The sequence below is a fragment of the Ochotona curzoniae genome, unplaced genomic scaffold (genome assembly GCF_017591425.1).
Source record: "Ochotona curzoniae isolate NIBS_2020 unplaced genomic scaffold, NIBS_Ocur_1.0 scaffold_3890, whole genome shotgun sequence".
Lineage (NCBI taxonomy): Eukaryota > Metazoa > Chordata > Mammalia > Lagomorpha > Ochotonidae > Ochotona > Ochotona curzoniae.
In genome coordinates, this window is record NW_024467115.1 from 36,983,842 (window position 1) to 37,007,129 (window position 23,288).

Genomic DNA, 23,288 nt, shown 5'->3' on the forward strand with positions numbered 1-23,288 from the left:
TAGCAAGTCAAACGTTGGTGGCAGCCCAGGTTGGCGGCAGCTCCCTGATGCTGGCTAAGACCGGAACCAGGAACTGGAAAAACTCTTGCACTTGTAATCTGGAGGGTCACACTGCCAGGGCCTGTGCAAAACCCATTCCGAGCCTGAAACTACCCCATTGCTGGGTCGGAGGCGGGGTGGAATCTGGGTTGTGTCCCTCATGTTAAGTTTGTCCCCTCTGGCTAGTCTGGAAGTTATTACCGACTTCCCGACTTGATGCCTGTCACTCAAGCCTTACTGTGAGAATAACCAGACGGGGTAATGAGAATATGATGGGAATGTTCGGTTTGGATCTTTGGATCCCGGTTGGCTTTTTGAAACTGCCCAGTGTTCAGAATCAGTGGTGTGTCTTTAAGAAAGTGGTTCAGCAAGTGTGCAAATTTTCCTTAAGAAGGACTTGAGGACAAAGTTTTAATCCTTAAGTGGCCACTTGCTTTGGGTTGCTGAACAGGTTCAGTGAGCTTATACTTTGCTTTGTGAGAGCAACCCTCAGCCCCTGGCCTCACTATCAAAAGGCTTTGTGTCTCAGGGAGCCCAGGCTCCACCAAGTGACAAGGCCACCTGTGGTGTCCTGTGGCATGTGCTCACTTGGTGATGCCTGCGTCCTTGGAGGACACTGGGCTGTTTATCCCTGAGACTTGGAGGCAGCCCTGCGTTTCTAAGTGTGCCGGTGACTGCCCCAGACTTATCAGTCAGCAAAACCTCTTCCTAGCCCCGCTGGGTCAGCAGGTGCACCTGCTGAACTTCATCTGAGTCAAAAATCATTTATAAACCACATCTTCCATTTGTGTTCTCTTTTCTTTGTCTTTCCCAGATAAGTCTGGAAAGAAGAATCTGGGGAAGTTTATTTCTCCTCCCACCAAAGAGAAAGGAAGCATTCTGCTCTCCTATTCTGACGGTGATGACTGTGGTGACAACAGGCAGATCACAACTAATATCACGCTCGTGTGCAAACCAGGTAAAACTCAGGGGAAAACGCCAATCCAACTGTGGGTAGCTGTGGCTGGAGGCATGCCTCTGTAGGGACCCGGGCCTGTCCTCCTGACTCACCACCAGGGGGCGTGGGAGGAGTGCCGGCGCTGGGCCTGTCCCTGGTGGGAGATGGGCGGTTGGATCCTCGCATGGGCCTTGCCTTGAGCCACTGCTGAAGTGTGAAATTGGAGATGGAGCTACACCGGACTCTGAGGCGCAAGCCTGAGTCGTGGAGTCTTGGACTTCTAGGACCCAAGGGGGTGAGGGGTGTGGGCTTCACTGCCTCCCTCCTAATGGGGCGCTCATGAGTGGCTTCCCAGCAACCGCAGGCTCACCTGGTAAATGTCACATTCGTTTCCACAGTTTGACCAAATCAAAGCCTTGCTGTATTCCACACAGCCACACTGCTCCAGTGTGTCTTGTGAATGCTCTTCAGGTCGCTGGTCTATTTATAGCAGGGTGGAGTTCCTTGCTGACCTGGGCCCGTGTTTGCTGTTTTTAAACATCCCACCCTGCCCTGGCAGTTGTGCCACGGCAGTGCTCACGCGGTCTCCTGCTGGAGAGTTTCATGAGGATGAGTTCCTCCTGCTGAGCGAGGACAGAGGCTCACGCCACCCGCAGGAGGCTCTCTTTGTTTATTGCGATGAGGCACACATAACATAGAATTTGCTGGATGTTTGTTTTATTTTACCAAAGATTTATTTATTTATTTGAAAGGCAGAGTTAGAGGGAGGGAGAGGCAAGATCTTCCATCCACTGGTTCACTCCCCAAATGGTCACAGCAGCCAGGCCAGGCCGGGCCCAAGCCATCGGTCTCCTGCGTGAGTGGGCTCGTGGGGCCGTCTACTGCTGCTTTCCAGGTGCAGTTAGCAGGGAGTTGGATCAGAAGTAGAGCAGCTGGGACTTGAAACAGCACCCTTGTGGGATGCTGCTGCTGCAGGTGGCTAACCTGTGGTGACACAGCGTTTTTCACCTTTTTCCTCATGTTTAGAGTCCCTTTGAAGTGACATGTGGTGCTCTGTGGCCATTGTCACCATTCATCTGCAGGCCTTTGTCACTTCTCAGATCAAGGCTGTGTGCCCATCCAGCAGCAGCTGTCCTGGCTCTGCCCCAGCTGCTGTGCCCGCTCGGTTTTCTGGCCCCATAGAGCTGACCACTCCAGGGCTTTCGGAAGTTTATGGGAAACAAGCAAAACTGTCAGCAGAGGGTTTGCGCTGCTGCAGGGGAAGTCTGAGATCCGAGCTTCTGCTTTTTTCTTCTTCTTTTCTTTTTCCTCCCACAAGCTTTGCGCACGCCACATTCCCGCAGTGTTTCTCCCCTGGCCCCCGAGAGGAAGGCATTTGGGAGGGATTGTTGCTGACGGAGCCCTTTTCCCCCACCAGGAGATCTGGAAAGTGCCCCGGTGCTCACCTCGTCCGGGGACGATGGCTGCTTCTACGAGTTTGAGTGGCACACGGCTGCCGCCTGCGTGCTATCACGGACTGAAGGCGAGAACTGCACGGTCTTTGATTCTCAGGCAGGTGCGTGTCTGAGCGGCGGAGTTTCCCTAACGGGGGCTTTAAACGAATCACTCTAGAACTTGGTCAGTGCCAGTCCAGCCATGCTCACAGTCTCTGCCATGTGACAGCTGGGACACAGGCTTGACTTTGGTGAAAGTGATATTTGCTGAACGCAGAGCTTACGTGCACAAGGTCAGGGGCTCCTGGCAGGTATGACCATGCCGGCAGGAGTAGTCAGGGATGGCAAAGCTGGAGGCCAGAAAGTGCTTCCTGCCGCCAGTCCTCATGCAGCCCCATGCTCTGCCGTCCGCATCTCAACCCACACCCATTCATCTCGTGTCTGTCCTCAGGGTTTTCCTTTAATCTGTTACCACTCATGAAGAAAAATGGCGCCTACAAAGTGGAGGCTGGGAAGTACGACTTCTACATCAATGTCTGTGGTCCCGTCATCGGGACCCCCTGTACCTCGGATGCAGGAGCCTGCCAGGTGGTGAAGAGGCAAGTCTTTCTGTGGCAGAAAGCTGGGCTGACCAAGCGAGGGGGCTGGGCACCTGGGGACCCCTTTGTCCTCACGGCTTGCATGTGGGCTCCTCCGTTCTACAGGAAAAGAGTTCCAGTAAAGTGGGCGACAGTCACAGCAGCTCTGGGTCCTGGCAGGGTTGTGGGGGCCCTTCTGCCCTTGGACACTGCCTTGGGCTTCCTGGGGTCTGCAGCAGGCCCCCTCCTGCAGCATAGTGGCCTTGGTGCTTTACTCAGCACGTGTTGTCTGAGGTGTGTCTGTTCCTTTCAGCACTGGGAAAACGTGGGACTTGGGAGTGAGCAGCAACAAGCTCTCCTACTACGACGGGATGATCCAGCTGAGCTACAGGGACGGCACACCCTACAACAACGCCCGGCGCACGCCACGGGCCACCCTCATCACATTCCTGTGTGATCGCGACGCTGGTGTGGGCTTCCCTGAGTATCAGGTGGGTACAGACAGAACTGTGCCCAGTCTTGGTGCTGATCCATCCCTCACACCACCACCTGGGGCATGCCAGGGCCCACGGTGCAATCGCTTGTGGGCTAGTGCCTCTGTGTCAGCCCATACAGCCTTTTTGGGGTTGGAGGTAGAATATACGCAAGCATCAAAAAGCTTTGCCCACTCTTAGGCTTATTTCTGTCTTCATTTCTTGCTGGGTGGTCTCTCCTTTATTTAAGTAGAGGGAGACAGGCAGAGGAAACTTTGCTTTCTTGTACTGTCCTTGCTCAAAACTGTGTCCTTGTGTTTATTGGGTCCAGGAAGAGGATAACTCCACCTACAATTTCCGGTGGTACACCAGCTACGCCTGCCCGGAGGAGCCCCTAGAGTGTGTGGTGACTGACCCGTTCACGCTGGATCAGTATGACCTCTCCAGGTGAGGTGGCCCGGGCTGCCGACCGCAGTGACAGTGGGAAGCGTGGTGGTCCCCAGACAGGGAGACAGAAGCAGTGGGAGCAGAATGGGTTGTTGTCTTGACCTGGCAGCCCTCGGGGGATGTCCATGTAGCTCCATCATTGAGAAACAGTGACTGTTAGTTGGCAGGCACGTGGGTATAGTGCAGGTCAGGGGTGAATGTGTGTCACCTGGGGTGTAGCCAGAACGCTCTCTGAAAGCATCCTCTTTTTCTTTTTCATTATTGCTTTGCCATCTTAGTCTTGCAAAAGCTGAAGGAAACTCAGGAGGGGGTGGAGGAGGAGGTATTCGTGATGGGAACTGGTACGCCTTGGACAACTCGGGCGAGCGCGGGACATGGAAGAAGTACTACATCAACGTCTGCCGGCCCCTGAACCCGGTGCTCGGCTGTGATCGCTATGCAGCGGCCTGCCAGATGCAGTACCAGAAGACTCCAGTGAGTCTGCGCACCCCTTCCCCAAGCCCCCGTCCCCCACCACCCTGGCCAGCACCCATTCTCCTCCGGCACTAGGCTCTGTGGCTGGAGATGGTTATTTGGGGTTGGCCAAAGTGTCAGGGACCTCCCCACTGAGCAAGAGCAGTGTTAGCCGAGCCTGTACTCAAACCTTTGTTCAGATTTGGAGCTCCAAGAGCAAGCATTGTGTCGTGGGCAGTGTTTGATCACAGCATGGGGATGGAGGGAGCTCTCAGTGGCTGGGAGAGCTCTCTCCGTCTTGAGATTTAAGAAAAATCTCTCCACTGGTTCACTGCCCCAGATACCAGCAGCAGCCAGGGCAGTGAGAGGGGGTGCTGGGCCGAGCTTCCCGTGTAGGTGTCAGGGGCCCCTGTGTTTGAACTGTCGCTTGTGTATTAGCAGAAAGCTGATACAGAATCCGTGCATTGCAAATGTCACTTACATACCATGGGCACCTGCTCTCTTTGGGGTGTTTCTTTGGGGTCCTTGTGTGGTCTTCAAGATGGTTGTGTGTTTGTGTTGCTTTCTGTAAGCTTGCGTGTCAAGGATGACCTCACCCATCTGTTAGTGGCTGCTGGCAGAGTTTTGTGAAACGGGGTGGTGAGTGGACCCTGTGGTGAGGAACTGAGTTCCTGGCTATGTCCCCGGCCCCATGTGTCCTTTTGAGTGGACCAGTGGCCTCAGAAGCGCAGCCAGCTCTCCTTTAGTCACAGGATTCATGGTCCTGCTGATGTGTGTGAGCTCGCTGTTCCTTGTGGGATGCTTTCCTGGCCATCTCAGGATGGGGGCATGGGAACAGGGCAGGCTGGGAGTCTCCAGCTCTGGGCCTGTGGCATAGGGTCCCAGTTCCACCTCCCGTGCCTGTCCCTGGGGTGGCCCAGCATGACTCTGTCTCTGCAGGAGTCCTATACCGAGTCCGTGTCCATCAGCAACCTGGGGGTGGCCAAGACAGGCCCTATAGTGGAGGAGACTGGCAGCCTGCTTCTGGAGTATGTGAATGGCTCTGCCTGCACCACCAGCGATGGTGAGCAGACCAACTACACCACGCGGATCCACCTGGTCTGCTCCCGGGGGAACCTGGTAAGTGGGAGAAACACCACGTGAATTGTTCCGGTTGCTCATGGTTTTGAACTGGGCTTACATAAATGTAGCATAGGATTGGCCAACTTGTTCAGCTTTGGGGGATTGGGCATGTATGGCACATGGCCAGTGACATGCGTTCATCACCGGTTTGAGGTTATGCTAGAATCATGTGTTGGAGCAGTTTCTGGATGGTTCAGTAGCTGCAGAGTGGGAATTCTGGAAGTCATGCCATTCCTAGCTCCCTGGTGCAGACTACGCCTTCCTGCTAAGCTGTCTTGGCGTTGTGGAAATTCTGGGTGTTTCCAGAAAATTCCCTTTGTTTTTTGGTGTTTCTTTGATGCCTTAGTTTTCAGAGTGGGTTCACGTATTGTCTCCAATTCTGTCTGTGTGTATGTGTTATGGTCTCAAGGCGTGAGATAAGCTGTGGGTGAATGGAGCATAGCCATCTTGGGTTATAGCCCTATTGCTTTGCATACCCACCTTGTGAGGCCCCAGGGGCAGGTGTGTGTTTCTTGTGTTGTCAGTGCTGCAGGGGTGGGGCCTACAAGTCGAGAGCCTTGGCAGGTAGGGGCTGTGCTCAAAGCCAGCTGACCACCATTCCTTCACCTGTAGCGCTGGGCAGTGTCGTCCCTGTCCCTTGGTTCCTGAAACCTGTAGATCCCAGCCTGGGGTCCTCAGAGACAGGAGAGCAGCTGCTGAAGCCCCCGGTGCAGCACCTGACATGTGAGAAGTTCTCTGCCATGTGAACCCAGGGTGGAGGGGCCCTGTCCCAAACGGGAGCATGGCACTGTCTGGGGAAACGTTCCTGGTGAACATATGGAGGAGCACATAGTGGTGGGCGATTTGCAGGCACATACATACAACTGGGGAGCCAGAGCCGAGCTGGACACTGCACCCCCGTGCCTGCTTCCCCTCCTGCCCTGAACCACACATACACGTGCCTAGGCACCGTGGATTAGGTTGATTTTTGTTTTGTTTTGTTTTTCGTTTTCCCGAGTCTGAGCTTGCATCCTTTTGTCTGGACTCTCGTCTTCACCTTTGGTGCAGAGCATTTTCTGAGGCCCAGACTCATACCCAGCTCTGGGTCTGGACCCCATCCCCTCACCGGCTGTAACCCTGGTCTCTGAGTTTCTACCCCCGAGTGGAGCGAGGTGACCCCCCACAGCGTGCCAAGAACACAGTCCTGGGACACGGCTGTCTTCACACAGCATTGGCACCCCATGGGTTTCAGCCTTTTGGTCACATAGAGTGCCATGTGTTCCATCAACACTCACCTTGGCTGTGACTTTTTTCAGAACACCCACCCCATTTTCTCCCTCAACTGGGAGTGTGTGGTCAGTTTCCTGTGGAATACGGAGGCCGCTTGTCCTGTGCAGGTGATGACAGCCACAGACCAGGTACGTGTGCTATCCCTGAGTCCCCTCCCTCAGGGGACCCTGCTCCCGCCCTGCTTTCTGAGTTGCCTTTTAGGGCCTCATCACCCCTGCTACCTTCTGTCCCCGTCTCAGGCTCTGGGTTTTGGGGTAATGTTTGCTTCCTGCCCTTACTGCCCATGGCCTGCCTCCTGTGCCCCTTCCATGTGGCAGTGGCATCCGAGGGATTCCTGCCCTCCCTGTCACCACGGAGCTGACAAGTCACTGCAACCTGTCACATTTCCGTGTGTGTCACATATAGGGTGAAGCTCCGGTTTAAATGAAATATTAGCCATTGGGTGAAGCCAGCACATTTTAATGTGATGTCACCTGTGGGGTGAATTCCAGAGGTTTTCATTTGTTTCAGAGACAGAAAAAGGGAGAGAGGCCCAGACAGGGTCCCGCTCAAGCCAGCAGCCCGGAACTCGGGCCGGACCTCCTGTGGGGGTGGCAGGCACTGAAGGTGTCAGTCAGCAGGAAGGTGGGGCTGGGAGCCAGAATTGGAAATCAAACCTAGCCACGGCCGTGTAGAAAGTTATCACCCTAACTGCGAGGCTAAACATCCAATCCCAAGTTTTCTTTGTAATAATTATTTCTGGGTGTGTTGTGGTTCTCACTTAACACCCCCTTGGGGATGAGTGAGAGTTCCCTCACTGAGATGCAGCCACCGACAGAGCCTCCGGCTGCTCCGGGGTCTGGCAGGGGCCTGGGCTTGCCTGGGGCGTGGCGTGTGCAGGCTTCTGCTGCAAACCTGAGGTCTGAGTCCCCTCCCTGGCCCGTTCTGTCTGTCACAGGTGTGCTCTATACGAGACCCCAACAGTGGATTTGTGTTCAATCTGAGCCCCTTGAACAGTTCTCAGGGATATGTGATCCCAGCCATTGGGAAGACATTTATGGTAAGCGATGGCATCTGGCTGTCAGGGTCCTGGGAACTCCCTCATGAGCAGGTCCTACACCCACAGCATCATCTGAGCTTCTTGGCTTCGCCAGCTCACAGGCAAGGCCTGAAAGGAAAGGGAACCCACATTTGGCTCCCACAATCGGGGAACCCTGGCTGTGGCCCAGGCGGCTGCCAAGGCATGGGGTGGGCCTATGCCTTGCAGGCCGTTCGTTAAAGAGGATGCTTGGGTTTAGCACGCAGTCTCCTAGTCTGTGTTGATTGTGTACAGATTCTGAGTGGCTGACAGCAGTCTCAGCTGCACCAAGAAACAGTCTGTTGCACTTCCACACCCAGTGTCCACTGCCTTTCAAAGCAGGGGCACCAGCTCCTTTGCAGAATGCCAGATTGTCACTTGGTGATCATTCCAATTCTGTGTGCCCTCCCTGATGTCATGAGGAGGCTTATAAGCCGTGGCCTCTCTCCTTTGCCTCTGTTCTGGAATGGACAGATCAAGGCTGTGCGTGCTCTGGATCCCAGCAGCCATTTCTGGGTGTCTCAGTGTGAACTTTGTAGGACTTTTTTTTTTCTCTTGTTTTCGGCCTCTTGCACTGACTGTGGGACTCATCTGCCCCAGGTGAGGGTTTAGGGTTAGCAGCACCCGTTGATCCTAGTGGGGACCATGTGTGGTGGGCAGGAAGCACTTGACTGGAGGAGGTCGCCTAGCCTAACCAGCTCTGTGTGGTTCTTCCCATCTAACCCCAGTTCAACGTGTGCGGCACAATGCCCATCTGTGGGACCGTGGGTGACACGCCAGCCTCTGGCTGTGAGGCTAAGACCCAGACCGAAGACCTCACGAACCTGAAGCCAGAGTGGCCCGTTGGAGGCGAGAAGAGCCTGCAGCTGTCCACCGAGGGCTTCCTGACCCTGGTCTACAAAGGGTCATCTTCAACTAGAGGTGAGGTCTCAGCTGCTGGTTCTGGCAGCTGCCACGAACCATGGTTTGGGCACATTCCCACTCTGACTGTGAGCTGGGACCAGGCTCCTTCTATGTGCTGTGGGCCCCGGGCATCCTTTTGCCCGCCCTCCCTCCCCAGGTGTCTTGCATCTAGCACCTGCGGCTCCAGCGTTCCTGCTTCTCCCCCTTCCTTTTACAAACCGCTCCGCCCTTGCTTTTAGGTGCAGGTGAGTTGATGAATGAGGATGATCAGTTACTGCATTATTTTCCCAGTTGTTTTTCTCCGTCTCCTGCCTTCCCTCCACTCTGTCTTTCTGGTGTCCCTCGCAGTAAATGCAGCTCTGCTGCTTTGAATCATGCTGGTTCTCTACCTCCCTCTGCACCTGTGTTGTGCAGCCCAAGCTTATTCTTTGTTTTCCATGTGTCCTTTGTGACGACAGTGTCAGAGATGGTGATCTGAGACTCCCTGTGAAGCAGCCCTGTTGTGTGGGCATGTCCTGGTGAACTCAGGCCAGCCTCAGGAGTCCTAAACTTTCCTTGACTCAATCTCTTTTCTGTCACTCTGCCTCCCTTCATGGTGTGGATCCAGGAGAGCCAGGGGCCTGGGACCAAGGCTTCTTTCTAGGAAGGGTCCTAGCATTTGAGTCCAGCTTGCAGGTGAAGGGATTGCAAGGCCCACTTACTTGCTGTCGCATAGCTGATCAGCAGTGCAGTTGGGATTTTAGGTTTCCAGTCTGACCGCAGTGCTTGGGCTCCTCCCATCATGTCATAATGACCCCAGAGGGGCAGTGGTGTGACGTGGTAGCTGCAAGTGTTGTGCCTTCGCAGGCAACATTGGGAGAGTGCTGTTCCGGAAGACAGTGGAAGGGTGCTGCTCTCCTGGCTTTGTTGCACCCCAATTCACTGTCACCTGTGACTCTCGGCATCACATCTCACACTGACAGGTGCTGGTGGAAACTCTTTCCAGCCCAGGAAGGGAACCAGTGCAGTACAGGAAGGGCAGTTTCTGATCTGAGAATCCATTCACTGTGGGAACAGAAGTCCTGGCCCTGCGTGTGCTGTCAATCCTGAAAGGGTTTCCCCTAGAAAAGAACCAGGCTTGTTCTGTAGGGTTTGTTAGGGATGGGGGACTTGGACCTAAGACAGAAGTTTGTAGTTGGATAAAAGACTGTTCAATAGACTGGCCAAAGTAGATGGACACATGTTGATGGGTCTCGGGAAGTGAATGTGGCTTGCAAGTCACCAGGCAGATGTGGTGTGCTTGGTGGCCTGAGCGTGTGTGCTCCTTACACCTTGAGGAGGCTCAGGACCATGTGGTTTTCTCAGGGAGCTCGAGGCAGTGTTCCTTGGCCAGCTAAGCTGGCATGTCATCCTTTCTTTGAGTGAAAGCTGGCGTTGGGAAGTTCCTGAGTGGAGCTAAATGCTCAGAGTGGAGGCAGGGTAAAGTCCTCCCGCCTTGGTCACACAGCTGGCTGCTGTCCCACGCCAGTCAGTTGGGAAAGCCACGAGTTCACTCTGCCTAGGAAAACGTGCTCACTCGCCCATGTCAGCTCTGTTTTAGAGTAAAACGGATGAGTCATTTTCATACAGTTGACTTTCTGGCTCTGATTTGGAAAATCATGGTCTTTTCCTTGTAGAGGTGCCCGTGTGGCCATGACATGGTTAATGATTCGTATTGGCCCCTGGGTGTGAATCTCTGAACACACTAGGTGTGTTTGTGTGTGGTGGCGGGGGGTTACCCTTGGCTCAGCTCCATAGTGCAGCCTGTCCTGGCTTCAGGAAGCATCCTTGTGTGTTAACACCATGCATCATGTGGTCTGCAGATCCCCATGACCTGTGCCACAGCCTCTACCTCTGCCCTGCGCTATTCCTGGCAGAGTGGTGTGTATCCACACAGCAGTCAGGCCATGTCACCTGCCCTACCTCTGTGGTGGTTACCTGCTGTTTGTCCCTGTTCGTCATGCTAAGCCCTGATTCTGGAGTGATGGCCTACTCTGAGCCACCCTCCCTTGCCTGCCTGTGTACCTGCTCTCTGCTGTGCAGCCAGGCAGCCTGGTTCCCTTTGCCTTCTGCAAAGCAGGGACTCAGTAACTATTTGCTGAATAGCCAATTCAAAGGGAGACTCATCCTTTTCCAAGGTTTGCATGGACGAGCCGATCGTGGGAGAGTAAGGATTTCTGGACCCTGGGTGCAAGCTCGTGAGTCACTGTTGTCATGGACGTGACCACTGTGTTCCAACTGGGTCCTGCAGGGACTGCTGGTGAGACTGGCTGGAGGCCCACTGCATGTCCTGGAGGCTGCTCTACATTCTCAGCTCTGGGCCTCTCCCTGCACAGGTGCCTCCTTCATCATCCGTTTTGTGTGCAACGATGACATCTACCCAGGAGCCCCCAAGTTCCTGCACCAGGACATTGACTCCAGGCGAGGTGTCCGAAATACCTACTTCGAGTTTGAAACCGCACTGGCCTGTGTTCCTTCTCCAGTGGATTGCCAAGTCACCGGTGAGGCACAGCTCCAGCAGTCATGGTGGATAGATGGGTAGAGTGAGTGTGCATACCCCTGTGTGCCCATGAGGATCTCCAGAAGGTTCAAAATGGTGCATAGTATGAAAAAAATGCATGAATTTAAAATATTTTGGTGCTGAGATAAACCCCTAATTCAGGTTCCTATGGGTATCTGGAACTCCCCTTGATTTGTGCACATGACGAGGTGTCTTTCATTGAACAGACAGCATGACGTTTTGTGTTTCTTTGAGCAGTGCCTAAAGCGTGGGTTATAGAGTTTTTCTTGAGAATCTGGACATAGAGTTAAAGGATTTTAAGCTAAATTTTGGGATCAGTTGCTGCTTAACAACGAAAAAATTCAGAGGGAGGAAATAAAAGCACATTGCTTGCCACTCACTCCTTTGAAGAGTAGGCATCCCCGTTCTCAGGGTACCCTAGTACGTGCAGGCTGGCCCTGCTCTATCCTAAGTGGTATGTCTCGAAGGACAGGGACCTCTGTGGGTCAGGCCCCTCTGGCTCCTGAAGTTCGACCCATCAGTTCCAGTCAAGTGGCAGAACCAGCCCCCAGGAATCAACTCAGGGCCCGAACACCTGGCCTTGCGTTTCAGACCCCGCCGGGAATGAGTATGACCTGAGTGCCCTAAGCACCGTCCGGAAGCCCTGGACTGCCGTGGATGTCTCGGGCAGTGGAAAGAAGAGAACCTTCTATCTGAGTGTCTGCAATCCGCTCCCTTACATCCCTGGCTGCCATGGTGAGTGCCGCCTGACTGTTCTGTCACACTGCCTGTGCCATGCTGGTCCTGCCCCCACACATCACCTGTTCGGTTGTTGCAGGCACTGCCTTGGGGTCCTGCCTGGTGTCAGAGGAGAACAACTTGAACTTGGGTGTGGTGCAGATTAGTCCCCAGGCAGTGGAAAACGGCTCTCTGAGCATCGTGTACGTCAATGGGGACAAGTGTGGGAGCCAGCGCTACTCTACTAGGATCACATTCGAGTGTGCACAGGTCACGGTACGTGTCCAGGGCGGCCAGGTGCCATCTTTCACCATAGCTGGTCTCTCCGTTTCCTAATCCCAGTTTGCCTGTGTTTCCATGGATTTCCAGCCGTTGTCAGGCTGTCTTTCCCACCCAGGACTTATATGCTCATAACAGCTGCCTGTTTTGCTCAGGGGGGCTAGAGGTGAGCTCCCTGTGGCCGGCCATGGATGCCATGGGTGTGGACTCACAGGCTGTGGGTTTATGCCGCAGGGGTCGCCGACCTTCCAGCTACAGGATGGCTGTGAATATGTGTTCGTCTGGAGAACCGTGGAAGCCTGTCCTGTGGTCAGGGTGGAAGGTGAGACAGGGCCGCTCCTGGGCAGGAGTGGCCGGCAGTGTAGACAGCTGCTGGGAAGCAGAGCCTGTTGCGCCAGCTCTAGGGTCTCGCAGAACACGTACTGGGGCTAGACCAATGTGCACTGCTGGACGATCAGTCCATGGTGCTTGCTTGGTTTGCAGGGTGGGGGTTTTAGCCTGATAGCCTTGGGAAGAAGGGTGCTGGCAGTGGTTTTGCTCCATTGGTGAAGTGATTCCTCCATCCTCAGCCGAGGCTTTTCCAGAAAGCCATTGGCCAGGCAGCATGTATTGGTCAAGTTAGAACAGTGTTGAGGTTGTGGCTCTACATGCCTGTTCCCTGTCGGTGTTGGCCAGGTTGCATGGGGCAGCTCTTACCCAGGAATGTGGCCATGTACACACCCTCACGTCTGCCCTTGACTTCTTGTGTGTCCTCCAAGGGGACAACTGTGAAGTGAGGGACCCTAGGCATGGCAACCTGTACGACCTCAAGCCACTGGGCCTCAACGACACCATGGTCAGCACCAGCGAGTATAACTACTACTTCCGGGTCTGCGGGAAGCTCTCTTTGGATGTCTGTCCCATCAGTGACAAGTCCAAGACTGTCTCGTCGTGTCAGGAGAAGAAAGGGCCAGGAGGGTTCCAAAAAGTGGCAGGTACTGTTGTTCTCCTCTTGCTCTTCCACAAATGGGCGAGATTAAAATGGGAGGTGGCAGGGAAGGGGGAACAGTGGTCCATGTTTCTCTTGAATGGGAGGAGCAAATGGTAGCAGGGACCCAAGTACTTGAGCCATCATCTGCTGCCTCCCAGGGCGTACCTTAGCAAGAATTGGATTGGCACTGTAGAAGGAGTTGGGGTCATGGCGAAGCTAAGGGTGAAATGATGCCAGGGCATTGAGCCTGGGCCTGCAGGACAGGGTCAGGGCAGGCTCGGATGTACGTTGGCATAGTGGCCCAGACCCTGCTTCATGTGGTACTGCCACTGTTCTGCAGGTCTCATCACGCAGAAGCTGACATATGAGAACGGCTTGTTGAGGATGAACTACACAGGTGGGGACACATGTCACAAGGTGTATCAGCGCTCCACCACCATCTTCTTCTACTGTGACCGCAGCACACAGAAGGTGAGAGAGGCTAAGCCTCTCCCATCCCCAGGTCTCATACCCTGTCCCTTTGCTGGCTGAAGGTGTTGTCTGTATGGCCCAGATCTCCATCTGTCTATATGGCCTCTAATGGGATCCTGCCTTTCCCTTCCTGCTGCCATCCCTGAAACTCTTGAGCATCACTAACTGGCGACATGTGGCCATTCCCTTCCCCTTTGGCAGCCCATGTTCCTAAGGGAGACTTCAGACTGCTCCTACGTGTTCGAGTGGCGGACCCAGCATGCGTGCCCACCCTTCCATGTGACTGAGTGCTCTTACAAGTAAGTGGCCACCCGTGGGTGCTGTCGTTTTTCAGTAGATGGACAGAAAAATGTGGTGGCACCTCGCTGCCGAGGTCAGTGATCTGGCTGGGGGTGGGGCAGTGGGGGGATCCACTGAGTGGGTCATTGTGATTAGCCTTGGTTCCTTGGCGTTACTGCAGGGTGTCATGCTCAGGTGGTGACTTAGGGGTTCTGGGATGATTGCGTGTGCAATGTCCATAGAGAAGTGATGGGTGCTGAATGCAACACGGAAGCCTTTGTGGCTGCCTGCCATGCCTGGCCTTGGGTGGTACGACGAGGGTGCCTGGGCTCTGCTCCATGGCATGAAAGTCCCCTGATCTGCCCTTGCACAATGGTTGAGTGTGGGCAGAGAAGATGGCATTGCCCTGCTGCTCATCCTCATGCTTGGGTGCTTTTGAGTTCTCTGTTCCCTGCAACCCCAGCAAGCCCTAGGGGTCTGGCTGGGCAGCAGCCGACGTGGTCAGTGGGGCCCACTGGGTGACATTCTGCAGAATCATTGCGAACTCCACCAGATCCCATGGCTGCTGACTGCAGCCTGGAACCTATGGTTGTGCCATGTGTGGGATGCACTGGCCATCCTTCATGAGCTTAGCAACTGTGGGAGCCACACAGCCAGCCCTGGATGTTCCTGTTGATGGAAGCATGTGACTTTTAGTAATATATTTAAACACATGGTTTTAGTTTTTTTTTTTTTTAATTTTCTAAGAGTTATTTATTTGAAAGGCAGAGTTAGAGGTGGGTAGAGGGAGGGATAGAGAAAGAGAGAAATCTTCCATCTACTGATTGACTCCTGAAAGGGCTGTTATTACCAGGGCGGGGCCAGGCCCAAGCCAGGAGCCAGAAGCTTCATCTGAAGCTCTCATGTGGGTGCAGGGACCATCTTCTGGTTTCCAAGGCCATTCGTAGGGAGCTAGGTCAGAAATGAAGTAGCTGGGACTTGAACTGGTGCACATATGGGATGCTAGTGCTGTAGATGAATGGTTGTGTACTACATCATTGCCATGCTCCTCCCCTTATACACTATCTTTTAAGAGATCGAGTGAATGTTGAAGGAGAATTTTGTAGTTGGTTATAGTACAAGTTACCGTGTGTATAATGATATTAATTCAGAGGACAAAACTATGTGATGTGAGCTGCCCACTCGCTCCAGCCTCACCTTCCGCCCCCTACCTGGCTTCCTGTGGTTCTTGCTTGTCCCTGGAGGTCAGCCTTCTGCGGGGATACACTGACTTATGTGGCAGGCGCAGCCTCTTGTCCCCGCCTGTGCTCCCTGCCCACCACTGAGGGCTGTGTTGGTGTCTCCTGTACTGGGTTTCTCTGGAATGTCAACCTGTCCAGTGGGCTCCTGTTTGTCCTTCACTCAGCTTATCCCTGCCCATGGTGCTCGCTTTGCCTGGGACAGGCCACGGGCCCTTTCCTTTCACTGTTCGCTTGTCCACACCATTCTTTCCTTGGCTTCACATGCTCTGCTTTTTTCAGCATGTGTTCACCGGTTGCTGTTTCCTGCTGCCTTGCCTGGCCACGTTGGCAGGCCAATACCTGACCCCCATCACCCATGACCATGGCACCGACTCTGTTGCTTCTGGTGTTTTGCTTCTCCTGATGAGTCTGGGGTTGCTGGGTTCTTTGTGCCACAGCCCCCAGCTCCTGCTCAGCGTGTGTTTCTGTGTGTGTGAGGGATTTTTGCTCCCCTTCAAATGCCCGACAGAGGAGGCATGAAGTCCTCTCCTATCTGCACCCCAGCCCGCCACTGTGGCATGGGTGCTGCGTGGCATGGCACAGGGTGGACCTCAGGAACTCTTGAACTCATGGGTTTGTGTACAGTGAGCGTTTGCAAGGCTGGCTTGAGCCGGCTCTGGGGGCGGGGGAGTCTCCGACTTGGCTGGCAGGTAGCCCATGGAGCTGCTGGATGCTGTGTGCTGGGGTGTGTGTGTGTATGCAGCTCTGTCCCTGGGTAGGGCTGGAGTCCAGGGTATCAGGGACAGACCAAGTGGGACATGCGTCCTTGAAATGTTCCTGGAAAACCATGGATAGCAAGCGTTTGTTGTTACTGTTTACTCCATTGTCCCATAACCACGGTGCTCAGTAGCCCGAAGCCTAACCACTGTGCTCTCCTTCCTCCAGAGACGACACTGGGGAACCATACGACCTCTCGTCCCTGTCACGGTACAGCGACAATTGGGAGGCCATCACCAGGACCGGGTCCTCTGACCACTACATCATCAACGTGTGCAAGTCCCTGGCACCACAGCCTGGCACCGGTATGAATGGGGGTCCCTGTGGGGAGGTGGGAGGTGATACGATGTTACGGTTGTCTGATTGCCTTGTCTGCAGACCCCTGTCCCCCGGAGGCGGCCGCATGTCTGGTGGGCGGCCCAAGGCCTGTGAACTTGGGCAGGGTCAAGGACAGTCCTCAGTGGAAAGATGGTGTCACCATCCTCCAGTATGTGGATGGTGACCTTTGTCCAGATGGCATTCGGAAGAAGTCTACCACCATTCGCTTCACCTGCAATGAGAACCAAATGGTGAGTGATGGCCCCGTGGTCTATGTTTGATGCATCTTCTGGAATCTTCCAGAATGGAACAGAGCTGAGAGACTGTGAACCCTTATTCTGTGTGCCTGGGCTGGGACTTGAAGAGTCCAGGAGGGTGAGGTTAGAGCCATAGAGTGGGCTGCTGGGACTCAGGGAGCCTCAGCCTGGCACTCTAGTGTCCAGATGGCTTCGGGTATCCTCAGAGCTATAGAGACTTGACCCGAGGTGACTGCTGCCAATGGCTCTGGGGGGGAGAAGGTGGGGCCTCAGGGGCCATCTCTGACAGCAGGTGCCCAGTGCACAGATGCCAGTGTTGTCTTTGTGATGGTGGCTGTGAAGGGGAGCTAGCACTGTGTGAGCAGCTTCTCCAAGGGCTGAGTGTGCTAAGTTTGGGCATCCCTTCTAGCCAAGGCTGTGCCCAGCAGGAAAAGAGGAGATGGAGGAGGGATGCCTTTTCTCCTCCCCTTTCCTTCCCACTCCACTGGCAGCTGCCCTCCTGACCAGTGCAACCACAGTACCAGTACCTCCTGGGAGAGAGGCAGGCATTTGAGTTTGGACTCTTGAGGCAATAGGCGCTAAAAACCTGGGCCCATGGCCCCTCCAGGCTCTGGCTGAGCAGGTGGTTGGGTCGGGGGCAAGGCTCATCCAGACACCAGGGGGTTGCCCAGCATGCAGGAAAGGCCCACAGGGCAGTGGAGACTCCTGGAGTGTGTAGTATGGCTTAAAAAGCCGGCCCAGGGCCTGTAAGGTCCAGGGTGTACTGATGGAATCAAAGTTGGCTAATGGGGAGCACTGGTCCCCTCAGTGGCCTGCCCTGCACTGACCGTATTAGGAGTGATCCCTGCACTGCGTGGAACCCTTTGCATCCCCAGAGAGTCCCATCTAGTGCTCCAGCCTTTGGAAACTTTCCTGGCCACTGCATGGGTTATCGGGCCCTTGCCTGCAGTGGCAGTGAGCACTGGCCTTTCCTGGCATGTGCCTGGCTCTCTGGCAATGCCCAGCAGAGGCACGTGTCCTTGCTGAGTTGGCCCCTTTGTGTTCCGTTGCAGAACTCCAGGCCTCAGTTTATCAGTGCTGTGGAGGACTGTGAGTACACCTTCTCCTGGCCCACGATCTCTGCCTGCCCCTTGAAGAGCAGTGTGCACGACAACTGTCAGGTTACCAACCCCAACACAGGTGAGAGTGGGAGTCCCTGAGCTCGGCACACGTAAGAGCCAGTGGGGGTCCCTGAGCTCAGCACACGTAAGAGCCAGTGGGGGGTCCCTGAGCTCAGCACAGGTGAGAGTGGGGGGTCCCTGAACTCGGCACACATGAGAGCCGGGGGGTTCTCCAAGCATAACACATGTGAGAGCCATGGGCTTGGGGGGTTCCCAAGCTTAGCATAGGTGAGAGCCAAGGTGGGGATGATTCCCAAGCCCAGGCACAGGTGAGAGACCCCAGAGCAGCTGAGGGCTGCCAGGCTGCCTGAACAGGGTGTCGTGTGGTGTGGGGCATAGCTGGCCTTTCTCTGGGATAGCCTGTTATGATCACAATGCATCCTTGACATCCTGTAGGACTGTGGGGTGTCTTGGCTGGGCTTCACTGACAGCTCCAGCTGTGCCGGCTGGGGGCATTGCAGAGTGGCCTGCCTTGAAGCCAATGTGGTGGGCGAGCAGGGGGCTTCTGCCTCCCTCAGGGCTGGACACCTGAAGAGACATGTGTGCTGGTCCCCTGCCAGTTAGAGGGATGCTGACTGGCTCTTCCCAGGCACATGGAATCTCTTTGTGGGGGCAGTTTCCACATTGGGGACCAACTGAGTGGTCTTGATATGCACGTGGTAGGGCCACAGTCAGCCCGCGGGTCAGTGGTTGGGATGTGAGCTCCCTGGCTCACCATGTGACCTCCGCTCCTCCTCCTCGCAGGACACCTGTTCGACCTGACCTCCCTCAGTGGCAGGGCTGGCTTCACAGCTGCCTACAGCGAGAGGGGGCTGGTGTACATGAGCATCTGTGGAGAGAATGAGAACTGCTCCCCTGGTGTGGGTGAGTGCTGGGGCTTCCCATGTCATTTTCTCATTAGCCCAGTCCCTGGAGCTGTCCTCAGCCTGAGCCTGAGCCTGAGCTGATGGCAAAGGAGCTGAGAAGCCAGGGTGGCAGACCCCCTTCTGCCCTGCAGCAGGCAGTTGCTATGGGGTAGTCACCTGAAGCCCCGGGACCACATGCATGCAGTTCCTTGGCTAGCCCCGTGTGGGACACTCACGGAGTCAGTGCACTTGGAGGGTCTGGATTTGCTTAGAATTCTCACTGAAATGCTGGCCCTGCAATGTTCCAGGAGCTTGTTTTGGGCAAACCAGAATCAGCGTAGGCAAGGCCAGCAAGAGGCTGAGCTACGTGGACCAGGTCCTGCAGCTGGTTTATGAGGACGGGTCCCCTTGTCCCTCCAAAAATGGCCTGACCTACAAGAGTGTCATCAGCTTCGTGTGCAGGCCCGAGACGGGGCCCACCAACAGGCCCATGCTCGTTTCCCTGGACAAGCAAACGTGCACACTCTTCTTCTCCTGGCACACACCCCTGGCGTGTGAGCAGGTGGTGAGTGCCTGCCCCATGCCCACCCGGCTGCACCCAGGCCCCCAGCTTCCTACAGTCCACCTTCCTGCCCCTGCACTCCTGATTGCCCCAGGGGTGAAGTTGGGGGAAGGGCTTGGTGCCATGGCGGGTGGCTTGACAGGCACCAGGGAAAGTTTCTGGTGACTGAGCTGTGGTCTCTGCCTTCCGACAGACGGAATGTTCCGTGAGGAACGGCAGCTCCATCATCGACCTGTCACCCCTCATCCACCGCACAGGCGGTTACGAAGCATATGATGAAAGCGAGGAAGAAACCTCCGATGCCTACCCCGATTTCTACATCAACATCTGCCAGCCACTCAACCCTATGCACGGCGTGGCTTGCCCCGCCGGAGCCGCTGTGTGCAAAGTGCCTGTGGATGGATCGCCCCTTGTGAGTTGGGGAAGCGTGGGCTTTCTGGGTGGGGGAGAGGGTGGGGATCCTACAGGGCTAAAGGGGGGAACTCAGGCTGGCCTGTTTGTGTGTGTGTGTCCGAATCCTCCCTGGAGAGTGTTAGTGTAAGGCTTTGTGCAGTGAGCTGTCAACCGTGAAGGTCATCAGCAAGTCTTGAAACCTGGGGCCATGAGAGCACAGGTGCAACCGCACGTTCCTGCCAGCCTGGGGGCCTCAGGGTCGGCAAGCCAAAGTGTGCAGGGTTAAATTGTGCGTGAGAGAAGTCCTTGGCAGAGTGGGGTGCTGGTGTAGGGCTAGTCATACGATGAGTAGGAAACTCAAGCTGCTTATTCAGCAGCACGTTAAAGGCCTGGAGCAGATGTGAGGGCCGTGGGTGGTGGGGCCACGGGTGCTGGTCAACTTGATGAGGTGTGGTCAGGTGAGCTGAACATGGCAACAGGTAAAGGACATGCAGCTGAGGCCGGGTCACAGCGAGGAGGCAAGCATGTACACTTGCTGCACAAAATCCAGGAATGTGGGATTCATAAGTTAATTGCAATGCAAAGAAAAAAAGCTCTCCCCGTGCTTCTCCTTGTTGTAACCGATGGGGTGTGATCTGCAGAGAAAGCTTTCCTGAAAAGTGCTTTGTTCTGCTCCTGTGTTCAGGACATTGGCCGGGTCACAGGCCCCCCAGTACTCAACTCAGCAGCCAACGAGGTTTACATGAACTTCGCAAGCAAGACTCCTTGCTTAAAGGACAAGCGTTTGAACTATACCTCCCTCATTACGTTCCACTGCAGGAGAGGCGTTAGCATGGTAAGTGGATGTTGTGATCGCCATGCGTGCGGGCAGCTGGGAGCCAAGGCTGCAGAACCATGCCACGTGTCTGGGGCTGAAGGAGATGCTTAGGTGAAATTGTAGCGTGAAAAGGAGCAGAGGCCATTGCATCTGAGGCTGCTTCGTGTCAAGAGCCTCCACAGTGACAGTCCATGCATGTGTCCCTGCTTGGGCCTCACTGGAGGGCTTGAGCCGCTGTGGCAGGGTGAGGCTGCGTCCAGTTGATCCCTCGGCGCATCCACACTTCCTGTGGTGTATCTCTGTAAACACATGTTACACAAGACAAGGTGTGTGTCTGTGGACCCCTGTGACACAGGACAGGGTGTGTGTCTGTGGACACAGGTGGCCCAGGGCCAGGTGCTATGTGTTTCCACAACTCCTCCTTTTCTGGAGAGAACCCCACAGGCGTGCCACGCTTGGTGGTCGCCTATGGGACATGGCCGTGTCCAGCCCTCTGTGCACCTGCAGCTATGCAGAGCCAGTGAGCTGAGCCGGCCTGGGCTGTGTCTTGAGGGTGACAGGGACCGGATGCATGAGCTCCCCACTGCTGGGAAGACTGGAGAGACTTTCCACTGTGGCTTCCATCTTCTCCCACTGGACTCAAAGCAAGACAGTCTTGGCAGCAGTTACAACGGGCACCCGTGGCCAGCTGGTTCGCCTGTACTTGTTGGTTTGGGTGAAGTGGGGAGTGAATAGAGGGCCATGGGCCGTGCTGCTGGGGGCCCAGGTGTGGAGCATGGCCGTGAACGAGGGCCCTGGTGTGAGGCAGAACTCTGTTCCCACCGGCCTTCCCCAGGGAGGGGACTGCGACCTGGAGGTAGTGCGGCAGGCAGAGTCGGGCTGCCTCTCTGAGCCGGGAGCACGTGCTGCAGTGCCGTTGCTGCTGTGGGCCACACCGCTGTCGTGCTGACGTCCCTGGGCTTCAACACTGGCACTCTTCCCCCCCCAACAGGGCACACCTAAGCTGATCAGGACCAGTGACTGCGACTTTGTGTTCGAGTGGGAGACTCCCATCGTGTGTCCGGATGAGGTGAGGGCTGACGGCTGCTCCCTGACAGATGAGCAGCTGCTCTACAGCTTCAACCTGTCCAGCCTCTCCAAGGAAATCTTCAAGGTAACGCATGCCAGGCTGGGCCACAGAGAGCGAGCAGGGGGTGTGACTCTCCTCGCTGATTCTATCCGGGGTCTCTGGGGCGAGGGTCCCCACTGCCTGCTCTGGGCTAGGGCTGCCTGCCTCGACCACCAGGCTCAGTGTGCACCTGTCTCAAGTTGAGTATTTTGGGAGGGTCAGGCTCCCAGTGAGGTTCCCCACGTCAGAGCAGGCTTGGAGTCAAGCAAGCAGCCATGGCCCTTTGGGTAAAGCCAGGTTCAGTGTGGCCAGCGGCAGGCCATGGGCAGTCTCTCTTCATCTCCAACCTGGCTTTAAAGACAGGGAGGAGCTGCTGGCTGGCAGGCACAGCAAGTGAGGCAGTGCCCCTGATATGAAGAACTTGTCTGTGTGACTCGATGCTGGTCCCTTGGCTGTCAGACCCCATGCCATGGGGTCCACTGAGTCAGTCAGTGTCGGCACCAGGCCGTGGGCCCCCAGCCCTGCCTGAGCTGGTGCCCCAACTTCTGTGACAGAGACCTCCTGACAGCTACGCTGTTGGTGGGAGCCTGCAGAGGGCAGTATGGTCAGTATGGTCAAGGAGGCCAAGACCAGGGGTCAGGGTGTGTCCCTGCTGTCTGTTCTCACAGCCCAGCCCCCAGAGGAGGGAGGGAGCTGGGCCTGAGGGCACAGAGGGGGTAGACCCCAATCAGCAGCCAGAACGTGATACCCTGAGAAAGGAGGGTCTTGGGTCCCATAGCCAGGCATGGCCTTTACCGTCCTGCCAGGTTTAGGGGACTCTGCCACCCCTACTGGCGTTCATGGCCACACGTTGTGTGTGTCTGTCCAGGTGACACGGGACTCACGCACGTACAGTGTGGGGGTGTGCACGGCAGCTGCTGGGCCAGACGAGGGGGGCTGCAAGGACGGAGGTGTGTGCCTGCTCTCGGGGACCAAGGGGGCATCTTTTGGACGGCTGGCGTCGATGAGGCTGGACTACAGGCACCAGGACGAGGCTGTCATCCTGACTTACGTGAATGGTGACCTCTGCCCGCCAGGTAAATCTGCCCGGCGGGGTTGAAGCTGACAGCAAGAAGCAGAGCAGTGAGGGTCCCCGGGCCAAGGGTGCTGCAGCCCTGCTAACCTCCGAGCCTGGGGCACATCTGCCCGTGGCTAATGAGGAGGGGTGGAATCTTGCCCATCCCCCAACTGGATCAGGACAGAGGGCAACTGGGCAGCTGCTCAGGGGCTGCTTGGGCACAGTGACTGTCACACTGAGCCTCATCCCTTCAAATCGTCTCTTTCTTCTTTGCAGAAACTGATGATGGCGATCTATGTGTCTTCCCATTCACATTCAATGGCAAGAGCTATGAGGAGTGCATCGTGGAGAGCAGGGCGAAGTTGTGGTGTAGCACGACCGCCAACTACGACCGAGACCACGAGTGGGGCTTCTGCAGGCAGTGTGAGTGTGGGCGCTGGACATCGAGTCCCCAGGAGGCCATGCTGATGGGACCACCGTCCTGGCTGGGGGCACTGGTGTCTTGGCAGGCCTGTGGGCCAACTTAGGGGCAGATGTGGGTCAGGCTGGGGCTGGTGAGGCCCACGTGGTGTTGTGGCTCCTATCACCCTGGACACTGGTGTCACACGAGGGTCCTGTCAAAAGTCCTGGCTTTGCGCAGCAGAGCAGGATGAAAGGAACACAGGGGAAATAAGCCAGCAGTGGTAGAGGGTTGGGGACCTGCAAAGAGCAGCACCTGTTAGGTTGGAGATTTTCATTTTGAGGTGTGTACCGACATGCCGCCACCCACCTCAGTCCCTCACTTATATGCGAAGGAGTTGTGAAGACA

At 55.6% G+C, this 23,288-nt stretch overlaps 1 protein-coding gene across 2 annotated transcripts in view; it reads left to right on the top strand.

Annotated features, from left to right (window-relative positions):
* IGF2R (insulin like growth factor 2 receptor) overlaps positions 1 to 23,288 on the top strand; it is an 89,318-nt gene that overhangs the window by 56,718 nt on the left and 9,312 nt on the right. The window contains exons 13-39 of one of the 2 annotated variants that reach the window (XM_040965550.1): positions 854 to 997; positions 2,394 to 2,531; positions 2,861 to 3,008; positions 3,301 to 3,478; positions 3,792 to 3,907; positions 4,186 to 4,381; positions 5,300 to 5,479; positions 6,778 to 6,879; positions 7,689 to 7,790; positions 8,537 to 8,747; positions 11,066 to 11,230; positions 11,842 to 11,985; positions 12,068 to 12,243; positions 12,481 to 12,568; positions 13,005 to 13,220; positions 13,557 to 13,687; positions 13,889 to 13,986; positions 16,132 to 16,268; positions 16,342 to 16,532; positions 17,591 to 17,717; positions 18,443 to 18,562; positions 18,852 to 19,108; positions 19,299 to 19,517; positions 20,184 to 20,333; positions 21,307 to 21,468; positions 22,292 to 22,499; positions 22,757 to 22,903. In XM_040965550.1, coding sequence (XP_040821484.1) covers positions 854 to 997; positions 2,394 to 2,531; positions 2,861 to 3,008; positions 3,301 to 3,478; positions 3,792 to 3,907; positions 4,186 to 4,381; positions 5,300 to 5,479; positions 6,778 to 6,879; positions 7,689 to 7,790; positions 8,537 to 8,747; positions 11,066 to 11,230; positions 11,842 to 11,985; positions 12,068 to 12,243; positions 12,481 to 12,568; positions 13,005 to 13,220; positions 13,557 to 13,687; positions 13,889 to 13,986; positions 16,132 to 16,268; positions 16,342 to 16,532; positions 17,591 to 17,717; positions 18,443 to 18,562; positions 18,852 to 19,108; positions 19,299 to 19,517; positions 20,184 to 20,333; positions 21,307 to 21,468; positions 22,292 to 22,499; positions 22,757 to 22,903 — 4,251 coding nt within the window. The remainder of the gene's footprint in view (positions 1 to 853; positions 998 to 2,393; positions 2,532 to 2,860; positions 3,009 to 3,300; positions 3,479 to 3,791; positions 3,908 to 4,185; positions 4,382 to 5,299; positions 5,480 to 6,777; positions 6,880 to 7,688; positions 7,791 to 8,536; positions 8,748 to 11,065; positions 11,231 to 11,841; positions 11,986 to 12,067; positions 12,244 to 12,480; positions 12,569 to 13,004; positions 13,221 to 13,556; positions 13,688 to 13,888; positions 13,987 to 16,131; positions 16,269 to 16,341; positions 16,533 to 17,590; positions 17,718 to 18,442; positions 18,563 to 18,851; positions 19,109 to 19,298; positions 19,518 to 20,183; positions 20,334 to 21,306; positions 21,469 to 22,291; positions 22,500 to 22,756; positions 22,904 to 23,288) is intronic. The other variant, XM_040965549.1, reaches the window with a different exon arrangement.